The 17,972-nt window shown below is 34.0% G+C and overlaps 1 protein-coding gene across 9 annotated transcripts in view; it reads left to right on the top strand.

Moving 5' to 3' along the window:
• The window catches only part of SUGCT (succinyl-CoA:glutarate-CoA transferase), a 320,540-nt gene that overhangs the window by 134,894 nt on the left and 167,674 nt on the right, over nucleotides 1-17,972 (top strand). For 8 of the 9 annotated variants that reach the window (XM_084509771.1, XM_084509769.1, XM_084509765.1 and 5 more), the window contains one exon: nucleotides 3,616-3,718. In XM_084509771.1, the coding sequence (XP_084365897.1) occupies nucleotides 3,616-3,718 (103 nt within the window). Of the gene's footprint in view, nucleotides 1-3,615; nucleotides 3,719-5,736; nucleotides 5,948-17,972 lie in introns of those variants that run through there. The other variant, XM_084509770.1, reaches the window with a different exon arrangement.

The raw sequence follows: 17,972 nt of genomic DNA, 5'->3' as shown, positions 1-17,972 counted from the left end.
TTTTTTTTTTTTTTTTAATGTTCCATTCTCTCATTCTTAGAGCTAAGGAAATGCAGTTTTAGAAATTACAATTTAAAATAAAAGAAGATATTGTATACATAAATCTTATAGTGTTCACACGTTATTATTTTATATTTAAAGGAATGCTACCAATGCAAATTAAAATGAAATCAAAGTTTGGTTGCAGTAGAAACAAGTTTTCTAATAGAAATTGGAAGTGACTTCATGATGATATTCAAAATTAGATTGCTTCCAGGAACCTCAAGCTGAAAACTTGCTTATTTGAATGGTGATAAATCTTACTTGTTTGGAAGGGTTGTGTTAGCATCCAGAAGTTATATGTTCTTCAAAGTCACTATTGCAAATTATGTGAAGATCACATTGTTTCTTTTTTTTTTTTCTGAGTTTGCAGCAAAAATGATTTATGAGTTTCACTAGCAAATATGCTATAATAGCAAATACATTATTAGTAAGCTGAAGAGGCTTTAGGTCTTGTTTTCCCAGAAACAAAACTACACTTTCGGTTAGTGTAAGGAAAAAAGATGTGAGTCCTTTCTGTTTTATGGATACATCTTGGTTTTTTAAAGGCTAATTCTTAGGTGGTGGTGTAATGTTTTCTGGATTATTTTACTGAGTGGGTAATTTTAATCTAGAGTTCTTTGTTTAATATTGCCTGCTAAATTAGGAATTAGAATTTTTAGGAAAATAAAATTTAGTTGTATTTCTTCTCAGGAAGTAGCATTTCAATTTTCAACCCATGATACATTTTCTGTTCTTATAGCATTTTTAAGGCCTAGAATATCCTTACAGTTAAATGTTGCAGAATCTAATGCCTTATTTCAGGATCATAACTTTGTTAGCTTCCCAAGTGCTGTGGAATTTAGTGGAGAGGAGGTTTAGAGTACTGCCTAAAATACAAATAAGGCATCATGGGGGCTGCTACCTCTTTTAGTGAGGCACAGTTTAGTATATGCTTTACAGTAAAGGTCCTAGGTGTATTCTCAATCAGAGTATGTTCCCTTTTTTCAGGTCTTTTTAGAATGAGCATGCATTCAAGTATCATACTACAGACTAACAGAATAAAAAATAAATTCTTTTGAACTTCTAAAATACTAGTAATAATTGTGGACAGCTAAACTACAGACTAAAAATGATTGCAAAGACAAATCACAGTTTAAATGGCATTTATTTGATATCTAAAATGCTCCATCTGTTATAGATGTAAAAGGGATTCATCTGGAAATACAAGAAGCTTTAGTTCTGCAGTGTGAATCCCATGGTTGAGCTCTCTTGCAGCCACTCAATATCATTGAGGCTCTGTGGACAGATAAAGATTCACATGCAACTATCATGCCTCAGAACTCAGATACTGTACAATCTTGGATGTTATAGCCCTAGCTTAAGTTAGGAAGATGGACAGTTTGTTAGCCTAGTGCATGTTTCTGTCAGGGCTTTTATACATGTATATAAGAAAATATATTTTCCCACTGAAAGGCAGCAGATGACGTTGTAAATCTTTTAGTTTAGAAAAGGAAATTGTGTACCAAGTAGGGAAATATAAAATGCAATATCAAAGCACAGAATGTTTTAAAATATTTTAAAAACAGAATGTTTTAAAACAGGATAAAGATTATCTAGGCCTCATAATTTCCTGCTGATTGAAATTCTCTCCTGAAAATGAAAATCTCTATCTTCTACTTCTCTTGGAAGTTTAAGTTGTTATCAATTTCTTATACTTGATATTAGTTGTCATCAGTTTCCTATACTTGATATTTTGGAGTACTGAGCATGATATCAATGGACATCTAGTAAACTAAACATCAGCACTTTGCTAGGAGGAATTTGTATTTATTTGTATAAATGTTATTAAAATTATAGTTAGATGAGTGATAAATGAAGGTTAGTAAAATAAATAAAAATTTAAGTTTGTGTAGCTGTTATCAGAAAGGTATGAACTTGGGCATTTTTTTATCTGTGTCTTGTATTAGATTTTGAAGCAGCGTTTCTTCTCTTAGAACTGTATAACAGATATTTCAATATATAAACTACAAGTGAATGAACAAAATAGTTACAAACTGTTGCTCTCAAAATCTCAGTAATGGGCCCTTACTGACAGTGGTGATGTTCTGTTTTCTTTTTAAACAGTTTGTTTTAACAATATGCTCTCAACCACCCCTTTTTACTACAAATAAAGGTATCTATTCTACATGAGATTTGAGTCAAGAGTTTTAATTTCAAGAGAAAACGATGTGTGCTTTCTTTGGGATGGTGAATGTGGGATTTCACAACTTTGAATGAATTTTAAAGATTTTAGGAATTCTCTCCAACCACAAATTAAATAAATTAGTAAGTAAGACTAAGACTTTTTTTTTTTTTTTGTCTATTAAATAGTAAGGAAAAATCTAAGCAGAAGCTAAAATTTCAGAAGCTTATGTACCACATAGAGCTCTTGCAAAACAGGCACTTCACTGTACATTCAGTCACTCATAATAAGAAAGGATGTATATACAGAATATTATTAAAATTTACTATGACACCATGAAATTGCATAATGATTATGTAAATATAGATAACTGACAATATAGCTGAAAAGACTTCATTTTCAAAATATTTAAATTCCAAAATATTTTTTTTAAATGAGAATTTTATGAACTTTAAAAAAAAAAAAAAGTACAAAGCACAAAATATGTCAGGATTTGTGTTACCAATCATTCTAGGGAATGATTGTGGATAATACAAATATGAGAATTATGTTCATTTCTTAGTGTTGTCTTCAACGCCATGATTATTTTAGAGTTCTCTTATAAATACATTATCTTTTGTTAGAAGTTAGAAAGCTGTGGAGGTTGGGGGGGTCAGAAAAAGTAGTAGCTGAAAAACACCTTTTTATTTATTTGTGGAAGCGAGGGGACTGAGTGGTCCATGAATTAAGGAGCCTTTCAGGAAGGAAGTGCTTCAGATAACAGCAAAAATTCAGCACAGCCTTCTGTAAAGGACAAGAAGCTCTGCATTCACCAGCATAGGCACAGTTTATATCTGCTGAACTGGATGTCCTTATATAGATTATACAATCAAACAACAAATAAATATGTAGTTAATATTGTTATCTGACCAAAAAATGTGTCTGTTAATCCTGACACGTTTTAGGTGTAATGGAAGAAAAACACTGTGATACTATAAAATCATCTTTTAGTGAGCAGCGTTGCATGTTAGACTCATACCCACATTTTATATATATATATATATATATTTCCTGTTTTTAAATATGCACATAAAAGAAAACAAATGTCAAGCACATTAGTGTAATTAAGGACTGGAGGAAAATCATTGATCCTTTTTTGAAACTGCTGATAAATTTAGCTTTACATCATTGCTGGATTTCTTCAGATGATCAGATAGAAATAGAAGTCAGCTTAGCTAAGTTCTTTCCCCTGTGGCTTTGCTTTTTGTGTTTCTGAGGAACACGTGTAGTACATTTTCGTTATGTTATTGACTGCCTGGGAAGAAATCAATGGGGAAGGGTATGGAAGCACTGAGAGAGGGAGGAGAGTTGCTATACTTTTTTTTCAGAATCTGAAGCACTGAGATGAAACCACATGCTTCTTATATTCTTAGGTTTTCAGAAAAAACAACAAGCAAGTGGTTGCGGCTCTTTGAAGGTAGTGGAGTTCCATATGGTCCAATCAACAATATGCAGCAGGTATTCTCGGATCCACAGGTTGGTTCTTGCCCAGTATTTTCTATACTTTTACTAGTGTTTTACAACTGCTGAATAATGATCACTTTTCCTGCCACTCTACCCAGATTTCAGCTTCTTTAAAATGGGACTTGAGAATTATATGGGGGGTTGAGTTTAAGGCCGATAATACTGCATAAGTAGAAGTAAATATAGATCCCTAAATGAGTTATGTGCTTGGGAACATAGACTTCGCCATGATGCCTTAAACTGTAGGTGTTCTATGTCTTGTATGCAGTCTATCTTTCAAAAATGGCTGGTAAAGGAAGGAAATAAACTCTAATAGATTCATAATATCAGTCTATCATATATACATGCAAGTAACTTTCTTGCTGTCCACAAGCAACCAGTTTTCTGTACGGAGTACAGATGACCAGAATTTAGAGTTTTGGAGGGGAAAAAAATATATATATGTATATCTTCATATTCACTGATCCCTTCCCTTCTCTTCACACTGTGGATTATTATTAGTTTAAAGGGCCTAACACAAACTCAACTATACTGTCCTGAATGGTGTAATAGTCTTTACAGTTCTTCTATATTGCAGTGAATCTTAAAATTAAATTTCTACTAATGGAAATAACAAGAGAACTAATTGGCATGAGAAGTGGGTGGAAGGAACCAGTCTTTTGTGTGTCCTCATCCAAAAAAGAAGTGTTTGTCAGGAGTGCAAATACAAATGTTGTCCTGGGGGGGGGGGGGGGGGGGAACAACACAAAAACATGCAAATCAATCTTCGTCATAAGGGAATAAGTTTACTATAAATGGTTGTTATAAATATGTTTACTGTACTTTTAGAACGGTAAGAGAACATTTGTAAGGCTACCACAAGGACAGAAATTTCTTTCACAGATAAATGTGCTCTTTTTCCTTAAAATGATGTAGTACCATGCTGTAGAGTATGCGTGGGCCAAATTTTTCACTTCATGATTTTCACAGGGATTATGGTTGAGCTTTGAAGAATGTACAGCAATGTCTTTATTTTATTCTGAACTTAATTGACTTGGCTGTGCTTGGGACAACGTTAAAAAAAAAGTCTTTTTTTTTTTTTTTTTTTTTGATGCTGCATCAAGTATTAAAAAGTCAATTGCCCTGTAAGACTGCTTTTAAAAGGTCATATGTTGTGGCATGTCTGCTACCTTCCAAATTGAAAAAAAGATTAATGTGGTTACCTTGTTCTTAGAGTTCATCTAAATATTAAATAACCTGTCAGAGTTAACCTGTCCATGAAAGGTATCACAGTGCTTTCCAATAGTGGCAGGTTTTTCATTTTTTTTTCCCCATTAAGAGTCATACTGATTTTTGTTTGTATGTTTTTCTTTTCTCCTTATGAAACTACTTTAAAAAGTCTCTTCTATGCTCTTCTTTGAAATAAATGGCACTCAGTGACCATGTTTTTATTAGTGTTGGAAATGAAATGTCAGTATTTCTGGTAATGTCCGATGTTATACTTAGGTTTAATTTCTGATGCTGCCTACCTCCTAAAGCATTCTCTCACAATTCTTTTTCTGTTCAATTGTGTGTGTGTGGGAGAGAGTCTATCCAGTCCTTTCCTCTTCTTTCTCAAAATATGAAGCCTTGTTGACACTCTAAGGTATTGCTCTTATATTTACATCACTTCACATAAAGTTAAGCCCCCCACTCCATCTTTACATATCTAAGAGGCTATCCAGGAGATGAGCAATTTGGAATAGCATACTCAGTTTCTTCAGCGCAGTTTGCTATCTTCTTGAATTTTTATTTTGGTAGTGACCACTTCAGACCTTCACAGGACTCATTGACCTGTACTTTGGATTCAGATACCTAGGGCCAGTTCAAGCAAAGATTTTCACCTTCACATTTGTTCTGAACTACAGCTTTTTCTATTGTACCTTGTCCAGTCTGCCTTCACTTGCTCATCCTTTTGCTGCTGTGTAGACAGCACGCATCTGGGATAAACACACATACTTGTGCATAGCTTTGCTCTTTCATAACCTAGTCTGTAATTTTGGTTTCTGAAGCCTCAGAAAGCATGAGAGTGCCCTGGGACAATGTACAGACTAAGGAGAAATCTATCTCAACACCTGAGGATCTGGAATCCAAGAATCTTCTCACTCTGAAGTCCCAGTCATGTAAAGGAAGAAACAGCACACACCAAAAAGAACATGCTGTAATCACAACAAGAAAAATCTTAAGTGTAAAGCTCAGTCATTAAATATGGGGATGTAATAATTCTCTACAACACTCCCGTTATAATGTGGGGTTTCTTCTTGTTTGTTTTTACCAGGCTCTATTTAGATCAGAAAATGCATTTCTAAGAAAGTTGCCACTTAGCTTGTGAGTAATAGCTTTACTTAATAATACTATATAGCAACAAGTATAAATACTTACACTAAACCTGGTGATACATCAGTATAGGCAAACTTCAATCTACTGCTAACAGATGGTGCTTAGATTTTGTTGATTTCTTCCATTTTAAGTGTTATCAGCAGAACTGGATCTGAACACAACGCCATTTTTTATTTTATTGCCATTATCTTCCTAATCTATAGATCTGAATACCCGTAAGGTAGATGTCTTTCATTATAAATGCAGTCTTGCACCATTGGTTACCAAGGTGTGCTATGCGCATGTCAACAGTCTTCAAAGCACATGCCAGCTCAGCTGTTAGCAGTGCTTCAAAGGATGAAATGAGCTGTTAGCAGCCAAAGACAGAAGTCCTTGGAACTGTTGGAATAATACAAAGGAGTAACAGAAGTACATGCAAGTCTGAGGAGATAGCAAAGACCAGCTAAAAGAGGTGACTAAAATGGTCTAACGGAACTTAATCACCTACAGGTGGGTCGTGTTTTCAAATTTTATTTTAACTAAAAGGACTTCAGAACCCTGAAGGCCAAGAGGGGTTTGTATAACTGCTTCTATAAACTGAGATAAAACAACACGTTTTTTGGTCCCAGCACACATTGTTAATATCATTAGCAGTTTCAATCATACTCCAAGTGAACTGCCAAAAACCATGGATTTTTTAATTTTTCACTAAGCTGGAGTGCCAGCTGATACTGTTTTTTCCATGAATGGAGTAAAATGTCCACTTTTCCCACCGATTATAATCTTTTATTCATTTGTGAAGCTAAAATGGATACCACAGGCTAAGTGCTGCAAAGTAAATCAGTCTGTGGATAGGAGTACAAGCTTAGATGTGTGCTTGTGCATGGATAGTTAAAAGGGCTGAGAGAAAGATAAGCAGATTTTGTAGTAGAGGAGACCTCTTTTTTAAAAACAAGAGGGAGGAAATAATGTTTGTAAAAGTTCTTATGAACTCTAAATAGTACAGTATAGACTATTTTCATGAAACTTTTTATAGTCATACTTCTTCAAGCTATTTTTTAAAAATATGTTCTTTTAACCAGGCCAAGATAGTACAAAACATTAAAGGAATTCTTAAAACGTTTTAAAAACTTACTAGTGACCTCAGTATGGTCCTATTTAGCATACCCTGGGGAACATGTGTATGAAATACAGTGTGGTTTGAGGTTTTCCAAACAAAACAAACTTAAAAGAGAATACAATTTTTAAGAGAAACTATTCAAATTCTCCCAAAAGATAAAACAAAACAAAAACAGGTACGTGCTGTACTGCAGCTAACTATGAAAGAACAAAGATCTTTGCTGGTTAAGCAAGGCAAATAAATGCTTTTCTGTTGTTGTTGTTTTGTTTCCTTTAAAGCGTTATCCTCCCTTTTTCTTGCAACGTATTTTTTTTTTTTTTCAGTCCTTATACAATGTCATTACTTCAAGTGACTGACATGTATAAGAAGTAACAGAGCAACCCAAGAATATTATAAGTAGTTTGTTAGCTAATGTTTTACCAGACTAAATCAGTGCGTGTTGATGAATATTACTATATCAATGCTGCTTTGCCGAAAATAAAAATGAGCCATGCAGTGGTACTTTTTTCCTCTTTTCAAAGCAGTTACAGTCATACCACACAAGTTGAGTACATCAGGTGTAAGACATCACCCTGATGCATCACTTCTGAGAAATATGGGGAGGGAAATATCGGAGCTGAAATATCACAGCTGGCCCTGATTTCAGCTCCTGCCAAACACCTGCAGACTCTAAAAGGATACCAAAACAAAACTCCACCCTGTGGCAAGAGGCCATCCCTTAACAACTCTTCCCTGACTTTGCATCACTATAAAAATTAATTTAACATTTTTTACAGAAACCTTAGTTTTCCTGTCCCAGAGGACCATTACAGTGCCTTTAGCCATTTCTCTGAATATGCCTCAGGAAGAAAAAACAAAACAAAACAAAAAAAAAACCTGACAAACTACCAGATAACTGAAGTACTGAAATATTTGATAGCTGGAATTTATCTGACATTTATTATTTGTGGAAACTTAGAAAACAGGTAGGTTTTTATTAACCTCTGGATCATCTCTTATTTTCGAAGTAATTTCAGAATGGCTTGAACACATTCTGGCAAAAATTTCATAGCATCTGTTAAAGTTTCTACAATCAATGTTGTGAACACATAGAACAGCAAAACATATAGTGATGTTTTTTTTTTTTTTTTTTTTTTTTTTTTTTTTTTTTTTGTAAGAATCCTATGCATGTCTGTTGATGGTTTTGTGATTGTTGCTTTTTGTTCCCCTTCATTCCCTCCCAAATATAGTGACAGATTTTATGGACCATGTCTTTAATTGTTATTCTTTGTTGAAAGAGACTTTTGTGGCCCACTGATGGCTGTCCCAAGTCAAATGAAATTATATTAATTTCCATAATACTGCAGGGATTTTTTTCTTTTTTTCATTTTACATACAGAGTTTTCTGCAACTGAAAGCAGTTGATGCAGGTCCGAGGTACTACAATGTGTCTGGAAGTAATTCCTAACAGACAAGAGAAAGAGAGGAATTAAATTTTACATGTGTCTATTAAGTACTAAAACTGGTTGGAAAAATTCTAATGGAATGTTTTTCTATTTAAAAATGCCAATTCATTGAAAGTGAAACATCTCCATGAAGGTGTCTACAATTATATTCTGTCCTGAAACATAATTTGAGCTCTATTCCTGCTTGTTTTTGCTAAGTTGAAAGTGTGTACTGCCTGGCTTTGTCTTGGTGTTTCAAGCCAACTTTTTAACTTCAATTTTTAAATTTTATGCAATGAAAAAAAAAAAACACAAAACAACCACCAAACCATAACCTGACCTTTAATTTTGTCAAAAGTAGTTCTTTTGTATCAAATTACAAATGTTTTTAGGCTTTTTGGTCTGTGTGAAGTTCAGGGAAGTTGATGCTGTTCTGAAGTGGAAAGCATTAAGGAATGGAATACAGTTTGAAGAACTGAAATGGAAAATCTAGTTCTAACACTTTGTAGTTTGTGATTTCCACATATGCACAATCATGCAGGCTTTTTATAAATTATGAGATTGATATCCAGATGTTACAAAAAAAAGGGCTCAGAATGAGACATCACTTGTATTCTCGTGTGAGGAATATTGTAATAGAAGTGTTTAAATTTTGCCTGTGGTGAAATGTGGTCCATCGCTATGCCATATCTTTGTCTGGCCTGCTTGTTTTACAACAAATAGTAGAATGCTTATGGTGGAGACATCTTGAAATATGTTGGGTTTCTAAAGAAAAATATATGGTTATCTTTATATTAATGGTAGGCTTTGGTTTGTACATACATGTAATACACATCTATTGTTTAGGTAAGAAAGATAAAGAAGGAAGCTCAGCATTTTCTACTCTAAGATTTTATTTTCAGTTGCTTATAACTTTGCAGAATTTAATAATTTGATCTAAAATTTCCAGTGATAGTTGTCTGCCTACTCATGAACTGTATTTGGAAATATTTTAGATAAAATATTTTGAGAACAAGTTTACAGAAATCTGTAAACTTTATTTTATTTATTTATTTATTTTTGCTTAGAGCTCTTCTTCCCCTTCTTAGAGAACAAGTTAAGTAGTTCTTCCACAAAGTGGTTTGGACAGAAAGGTGACTGCAGTATCATGAATGAGCTTTTTTTGCTGCCCCCTTACCCCCCCCCCCCTTTTTTTTTTTTTTTTTTTTTAAGGCTGTGGAAGAGATGCTGGCTATGAATAATGAGCAATGGAGTCCCTGGACAGTGCATGCAAAAGATGAGCTTTCACCTGTTACCACGTATTCTGGTCCTTTGTGTATTTTGTGAGCTGAAAGCTGTCAGATTTGCTTAAGACCCAAATGAGAAATTGTTTAAGTACACTAGATAAAAGTTTTAGGCTTCATTTTTATAGAAGTTGAATGTCAGACAAGAATCTCTTCCTGCATCTGCCATACAGTTCACATATGATTTTGAGAAAGTCCTTTAAATCAAAGTGTTAAAAATTGCTCACTAATTATGTGCTGCTGCTTCTTATTATTTTGAGCATGTTCCTTGTGATACTGTATGCTACATATACAGTATTAATTGTTCTCATGGATCTGAATGAAACTGTTGAAAATATGTTTTTGTCACTTTAAAACATAATATTGTTGAAAAATCTAAAAATCCTAATGCAGCAGTTCTACCCTTAGGTTTCCCTGTACTATTCTCCCTTAGCCATGAAACTGGGACTCATCTAAAAGCAGTATTTTAAAGATGAAGTAGTTAGCTTCTAAGTAGTTAGCTTCTTAGTAGTTAGCTTCTAAGATGAGAGCACCAGAGAAATAACCCTGTGCGAAATTACTTGTGTGTGACTTGTGTGAGAAATATTGCAGTAAGGCGTGCAACTACACCTTACTTATGAGAAATAGAAATTCTTTTAAATACCATTTGCTTCACTGAAGGAGGAAAGAGCCTAACATGTCATCTGAGTATGAGCTTCAAGCTTGTCTTGTATTTTATTTTTCTGCGCTAGCAAGCAGATGATGCTCAATAGAAGCATTTTGAATGTTCTCTTCTAATTTCTTTTAAAATGTGTGTATATATGTGAATTGTATGTCTTATGCATGTGCAAATAGTATGAACTTCCATCAAGGTAAGAGTTGTACAAATATTTCTCAATAGTGGAAAAAAAAATCTCAAAAGCATCTTATTAGTGGTCCATTCTCATTTAAAAAAAAAAAAAAAAAAAAAGGCTGTGCTTAAAAACATTTCAGTCAATGCCATTTAAAGGTAGGAAGGGTTACCTAGCCTTTTTGGGAACACCCTTCTAGAAGGAGATTGCAAAACTTGAACATGGCTTTTTGACGAAAGAGCAGAACAATATTTTTTTTTAAGCCTTAAAGTCTTTGTTAGGTCTCATGGTTAGGAATCCATAATATGTGTTACAGCCTTGCCACCAAAACTCCTTGGGTAGTTTCTGTCCCTGCAGGAGTTATGTGCTGGTTTCCTGATCTTGCTGGTCATTGATGTCAGTTGGTTTCAAAGAATCTGTACTTGGAACTTTGCTCTACTGGAGTATGGTCAGGATAGCGCCATCCATCCTTAGATGTATGTAGTTTAGTGTACTGAGCTAGGTAATGTGTAACTTCTTAGAAATCCCTTACAGAGCATGAACTTTCATTCATATAAGCTGTGTGAATTGAAGGTCAAAAGAGTTTTTAATTAAGCAAGTTATTGCATTTATCCAAAGTTTGATGACTATCAAGTCTGTTATGTGTTTGGGGCTGGGAGGAAATATCTCTATTTGTCTATTCCTTCAAGTCATGCAGCCTGAACAGAGAGTTTGTCTGCTGAAGGCCAAATGACTCAGTAAACTGTGTAGAAGCTTTCTTCATCTGAGCAGTTGCTGAACCATTGTGGGAAAATAGTGGCCGGTTAAGTATGGATCTTCTTTACTTTCCCTGTAGTCTGTAAATTGTATCTATATATTCTGTTGGTTTACTGAATAACAAGACCATAGATAGTCAAGCAAGAGATTTTATTTATTTATTTATTTATTTTTTACTTCAAAACATTTTATTTTTTTCTAAGTAGATGTCTGCTTACTTTGGAAAACATATAGTAGGGTCAATAATAAACACTGGTATTTCAGACTGAATTTTAGATGTGCTTCAAGTATATAACTGCTTCCAGCAAAGGGTTACTTTTTAAGCTTCTTATTGTATTTTTACATATTGAAAACTAATTGCTACCCTGTCTCTTTGGACTTCATATGAAGATAACCTGGATTTTTCTTTCTTTCTGAGAGACCGTGAAGGTTTTGTGATTGGTCTTGTTCACTTTCAAATAGATTGGTTTGTAATCAATATAACTAGCATGACACATCCTTGTAGTGCAAATTATGTTTTGTAGGCATAAAAATATCAGTGATATCTGGATAATAATTATTTGGTACCTTGTGCTTCTGTAGCTGCTTTGAGAGATTCTGATGATGATATTTGTATTCCAGCAAGGAAGAAAATAAAAAGGAATTGCAGAGACTAAACTGTGAAGATCAGGCTTTAGTTATCATTTGATCTTCAATTGCTTTCTCAGAGTGCTCAATTCAATTCAAAACCCTTATGGCTTGAGCTAAGCTTTTCCTGTCATCCCGAAATTATGAGATAATTATGAGATTTCCTCTTCTCATCAGCCTAAGTTTGTCTTGGAGACCCACTCATTTCAGAAAGTGTTTTTTTTTTTTTTAATTTTCTTTTTCCCTCCACCCTGCAGATAAGATACTGACATGTTCACTTTGCATTGTACTTGCACAGTAATATTAAAAAAATAAAAATACTGTTTTAGTTTTATGTTTCTTGCTGACAAGGAGGAATATTTGAGCCATGAAAAGGCAAGTATGTAGGCTGAGTAGGAGTGGATATTCTAAGACTTAGATTTCTAACCACCACAAAAAGACACTAATTAGTCAGGGAAGCTTTCTCTGTCATTGCTGTTTTCCTTCTCATCCCTGACTGGTTTTGTGTAGGTTTCTATGATGATTCAAGTAGACAGTTCATAAAGAAGCAGGCAATATTTCTTCACTGTGCATGGTTGCTGAGGCCAGGAGCATTATTACCATTGTTTTTAAGAACTCATCCTAAGCTTAAAACTGGCTACAGCATTTGGATGTCAACACTCTGAGCATCCAGCCACATGTTGAAACTTTCTCCACACAGTTTCAATTGGCTACTTAGCAACTGTAGTATTTAATTATAACAGTTTAGATATTTGTTGTGTAAGTTGTATAATTTTGGAATATATGTTTTAGGGGTAAATCTTCTTTCGAATCACATATAAATCTTGACTAATATTTTTGGTGATCTTGGGTGCTCCTCAGAACTTTTAGTTCTGAAAAATAATCTAGGTATATTGTTACCTTTAAAAAAAAAAAAAAAAAGAAAAAAAAAAGAAAAAAAAGAGTTCCAAGTCTTGATCAGGTTTACAAAAAGGCCTTTGGGATAACTCAATTGAATTTTAGTTGTCTAGAATGACACCTGAAATACATCATAGCTCACATGAGAGGAAAATGTATTTATATTCTTGTGCATGTGTGTAATGGCCTATTAAAATAAACATTCCTCTAAAGAAAGAGTCACCTCAATGTGAAAATAGTGCTTGAAGATGATTAATGATAGTACTAAATGTGGAGATCTTGAGTCACACATGAGGTGGACAGAGAGAACGATACTTTGGGAGTTTTGAGCCAAGTTTACGAATGGCATGAGAAAGTCACGAGGATAAATGGAGATGCCAAGCAGACAACATTTACACTGTGCATTCCAGTTTAATTTCTAAGAACAAGTGGTAAAAAGAGAGACTCTTTAGAAATCAAAACAAACAAAAATATAAGAACTGGAAGTTTGTCTCTATTATTTCAATATCCATGATATAAACATTGATGTTAAATCCCACATTACAATTTAAAGGCTACTTTTCCTTTTCTGACTAGCCTGAAGAATTGGGTATTTCCAAGATGATCCTTTGCAGCCTCTTAGAAACTTCTTAGCATGGTGACAAGTTAGCAAGGTGGCAGAAGGAAGGCAGTTCCATAAGACACCTTATAAGTCCTAGGTGTGAGAGTATTTCTTCTAGGTTCCAGACAATGTTCAGCTGAACCCCCATAATACAGTGAGATTAACCTGATGCTGAAATTAAACCTCTGCATAGGGTTTCTCAAGACAAAAGGGCACACGAGAACTCAACTGTAAAAGATGACTTTACTTCCTTGACGGTCTGGATGTGAACTACTCCAAAAGGATTTTAAGAAAACTTAGAACTATGGAAGACTTCTCCAATCTTCTAAAGCTAACCAACTCTTTGGTCAGAAAGATAGTTTGGACAACGAGCTTTAAAATTCAAGTGTATCATCTAAACTATTACTCTTTTTTAGCATCTCTATAGGGTAGTGGGCATACTTTCTTAACATACGATTCAGGAAAAATGGTAATTTCTGAAAACAAATTGACCAGAAGGATGGTTATTTTGATTAGAGAAAGGGTGCTTCTTTTAAAAAAAAAAAAAAAAAAAAAAAAAAAAGACAATGAAAACAACAATACAAACCCACCAACCAAGCAAAAAGACTATAAAGTCATTGTCAAATGCTGATGAAGTGCTTGAAATAATTTATTTGCAATATTATATTTGAGAACAAGTATTCAAGAGGTGTATTTGTATGCACATACTGTGTCACTCAATATGCTTTAGATTATGCTCTCAAACTTCAGATTTTTTTGTACTTTTCTCCTTCTTGAATTCTATTTTCAGCTTTGTAATCAAGAACTGCACATGTTGGTTTTGAAAAATGTTTTAAAATTCCTCTAAAGCTGTCCATGCCCTTGGTCATAGAGTTGTGAGGTATATTGCTTCCTGCAGTTAATCCATGGTGAACACTAGGCATTGGAAATTGAGGCTGTCAAATATATGTGGGAGTTTCAAAAAGCAGGCTGTGTCTCCTACCAACCTCCACAGGTTTGAAGGTTGGTGTTCCCCCAAGCTCAACTTTGGAGAGAAGATTTTGCCAAATGTAGTCAGATGCTCCCCTGACATGGTGCAAGCAACTGAAGTGCCTTTCCCTTAATTCAAATCCAAAGTGGGCAGGATCAGAAACACCATTTAGCATCTGCATATCTTATTTTTATTTCTACTACTGTATTTCCACAGGGTCACAAATGAGGGGAAGGAAGAGGTAGGTTTTCTCTTCCCTTGTTATGGTGAAGGCTATGCATTTATCTAAAACAGCTGAATTCTCTCTTCCAATCATCAAGATACAGACTTTGAATTTTAGAGAAACTTTTATGTTTAAATTCTGTAATAATGGATTTTGTGGAAAAAGCAACAACAAAAAATCCAAACACAAACCTTCTCCTGTTTCCATTTACCCATGAGAATTCATGAAATCAGAAGAGAATAGTACTTGCTGAGAACAGGAGTGTGCCCCCCCCCCCCCAAAAAAAAAAAAAAATCCTGAATTTATGTTATGATGCTCCCTTGCAATTAGGGGCTACTTTGTACAGGGAACTGGGAAGAAGCATTTTCTGAAGGGAGACAGCATCTTCCAGTTTCTGAAGTTATTATGATATTATTCTACTCAATTTTCTCGATGCTGTCAGCAGGTAAACCTGACTTCTTGTTTGTACCAGATTCATCAAACACATGGTTTTGATAAAGGAATCTGTTACATTGCACAGTTTATCATATAGGTTTGCCACCTTTAATGTATGTTTTCTCATAGGAATCAGCTATCTGTTGATGACTTTCTTCATCTGTTTTGGGCTATGTTATTTGTTCTAGTTAAGAACTGCAGTAGCAAATTATATATATATATGTTTATATATATATTTTTATTATGTCTCTTACTACTGAAAAGTACTAGCAGAAGAAAGGGAAGCTGGAAGCATGCAGTAGGCAGATACTTTAATGCTACTATGACATTGTTTTTCATCTTTATATGTTTTTCATGCTGATAATTCTTTATTTTTAACATTTTCCTTGTGAATCTAACATTAAATACATACAATGTGAATTTTCTGTATGTAGTATTTATGCATAAGTTATCCTGTTTCACAGTATTTACCAGTGGAAACTTAAGTTTGATGCAGTATTCTGTTACACATTATTCTCTACCCTAAACCAACATATTTGAAAGGAGAGAGAATTTGCAGGGCAATTCCTATTGATAGTAAGGACTTGCTGCATTTTTCAGTGTTAACTTCCTGGCCTGAGGATGTAAGAGCATGCCTTTAATAGGAATATGTACTTGAGGGTTTAGTAAGTCATGTGTTTTGAAACACAGAAGATATATCCTTAATACAGAATGATTTTTTTAAATTGCCTTTTTTCTGTCCTATGCTGTCAACTCCAGTAAATATGCTGCTATAACTAGCAGCAATTAATTTTTTTTTTTTTTAAAGACATTCATTATCTCTGTGGTAAAATTTCAAAATGTTTGGAAATTTAAATAGCATACCTTTATGTCTTTTTCCTGTGAGCATGTCCTCAAAATCTAAAAAGATAAAATATTAGTCAAACTGCTATTCTAATTGAAATTAAAGGCACAGAAAAACCACTGCAATTGTTAATCAAGTAAGTATCTATCTCTATACCATATAACTAGCAGACTTATAAAAATAACAGCAAATTATAGGTTCCTTGTGAAATATTTGCTATTACAGAACACTCCTCTATCCAGTCATTTTTCTTATTTTAGAGTAAAATGCAAACATGTTCATTCTCACTGTATACATTTTACTTCACTTTTTATATGACTGATGGAAAATAAACATGAAACGAAAGCATGTGGAGATGGTTTATATCTTTACAAGTCATCAAGGAAAGGGTGCAGAAAGAAGTGTTAGTCATTTTACAATACAAAGCACTTTTTCAAGCTTCTTGGCTCGAATTCATTTAAGAAATTTTTTGTTTTGAACATACTAAATTGTGTGGCTATAAGCTTTCAGCTGCTTCAAAAGGAAAGACAGATGCACTTGTCATATTGTAGGTGTACTTTCTTTGAGATTATTGCACTTGCATTAGTTTAACCTGTGTCAAATCAAGAACCCAGTGCTGCTATTCTAGCTGTCTCTAGCTGACCATCTATATAATCTCAGAGGTCAGTAAATTGATGGGTGTGATTGCAACTCAGTACTTGTTTATGTATGAATAGAGTTTGTCTTCAGCTATGCCCTTGATTACAAATTAACACAAAATATTTTGATGCAAATGTTAAAAAGAAAAAGTATATTACAGACAAAGCAGTGTAACTGCTCTACTGGTGGCTATGGAGTTGGTTTGTTAATTCACAGCATTTTTGCCTTTTTTTCTCTGATGTAGTAACCAGTATGTAGGACAGCCTTTGGGTGGGTAGACATATCCTTTGACATGAGTATTTTACACTAGATCACCAGTTCATTTATAGAGGTCACTATTTTTTTGGAGAGGGTGTGGTAAGCTTAGTGCTAATTACTCAGCCTTGACTACTCAGTAGGTGAAAACAGATAACTGAGAACTCAAAAATCTATTTTATGTTTTGAAAAATAAATGGCTGTGTTTTTTATTTTGTTGTTTTTGTCTTACCTTTTGTCTGGAACATTTTTACTGCATTTTGTGCACATTATATGTGGGAATGAATAAAGTTGTAAAATTGTAAAATCTACACGTAGCAATTACATGTTTGAAATTTATGTGTAGAAAGCAGAACTAGGAATTACTTCACCAATTATAGACTGCAGTCTTGCTGCAGAGAAGTCTTGCCTGCTTGATGTGTGTGGTTAATTAGTAAACAACCATCATGTTTGCCTGACATTCTGGAAGAGGCTAAAATTGCATATAAAATAGACTGCAGCTTGATTTAGCTGTATTTGAAATCATGACGGGGATGAAAGAAAATATGAAACTTGTTCTTGCTTAGAAAACTATCTTGTTCTTCTTTATTTTAAATGAAGTTTTTATGTTCTTGCTGTTTTGCCTCTAACTTTAGCATTTATTCAAAATCCCTTAAAAAGTTACAGAGTGATAAAAATAAGAACAGGGAGATCACTATAATTGGTAATACCCATTGTTTTCTCTGTTTAGTGGCTGCATGTTTCAGTTGTTTCATCCAAATGACAACATTCTTCCCTGTCCCACTTACTACTCTGTCTTCAAGTCACTGCAGCACCTCTCAGGAAAGCAAAATACTAAGTACATTTGCTCATCTAACAATGTTTTCTGTTAACTAAAGCAAAACATTTTTGCTCATGTGTATAGCTTCATACTGTCACAAATCCTTCCTAGCAAAGAAGTATTCAACAGATAAACATTTATTTACTGCTTCCTTGAACAAATTAATGTATGGTCTTGACTGACTTTCTTCTGACAGGGAAAATAT

This window comes from Aythya ferina (genome assembly GCF_964211825.1).
Source record: "Aythya ferina genome assembly, chromosome: 2".
Classification (NCBI taxonomy): Eukaryota; Metazoa; Chordata; class Aves; order Anseriformes; family Anatidae; genus Aythya; species Aythya ferina.
Note: the sequence above shows the minus strand (reverse complement) of the source record. Positions and strands in the feature narration are given on the sequence as shown.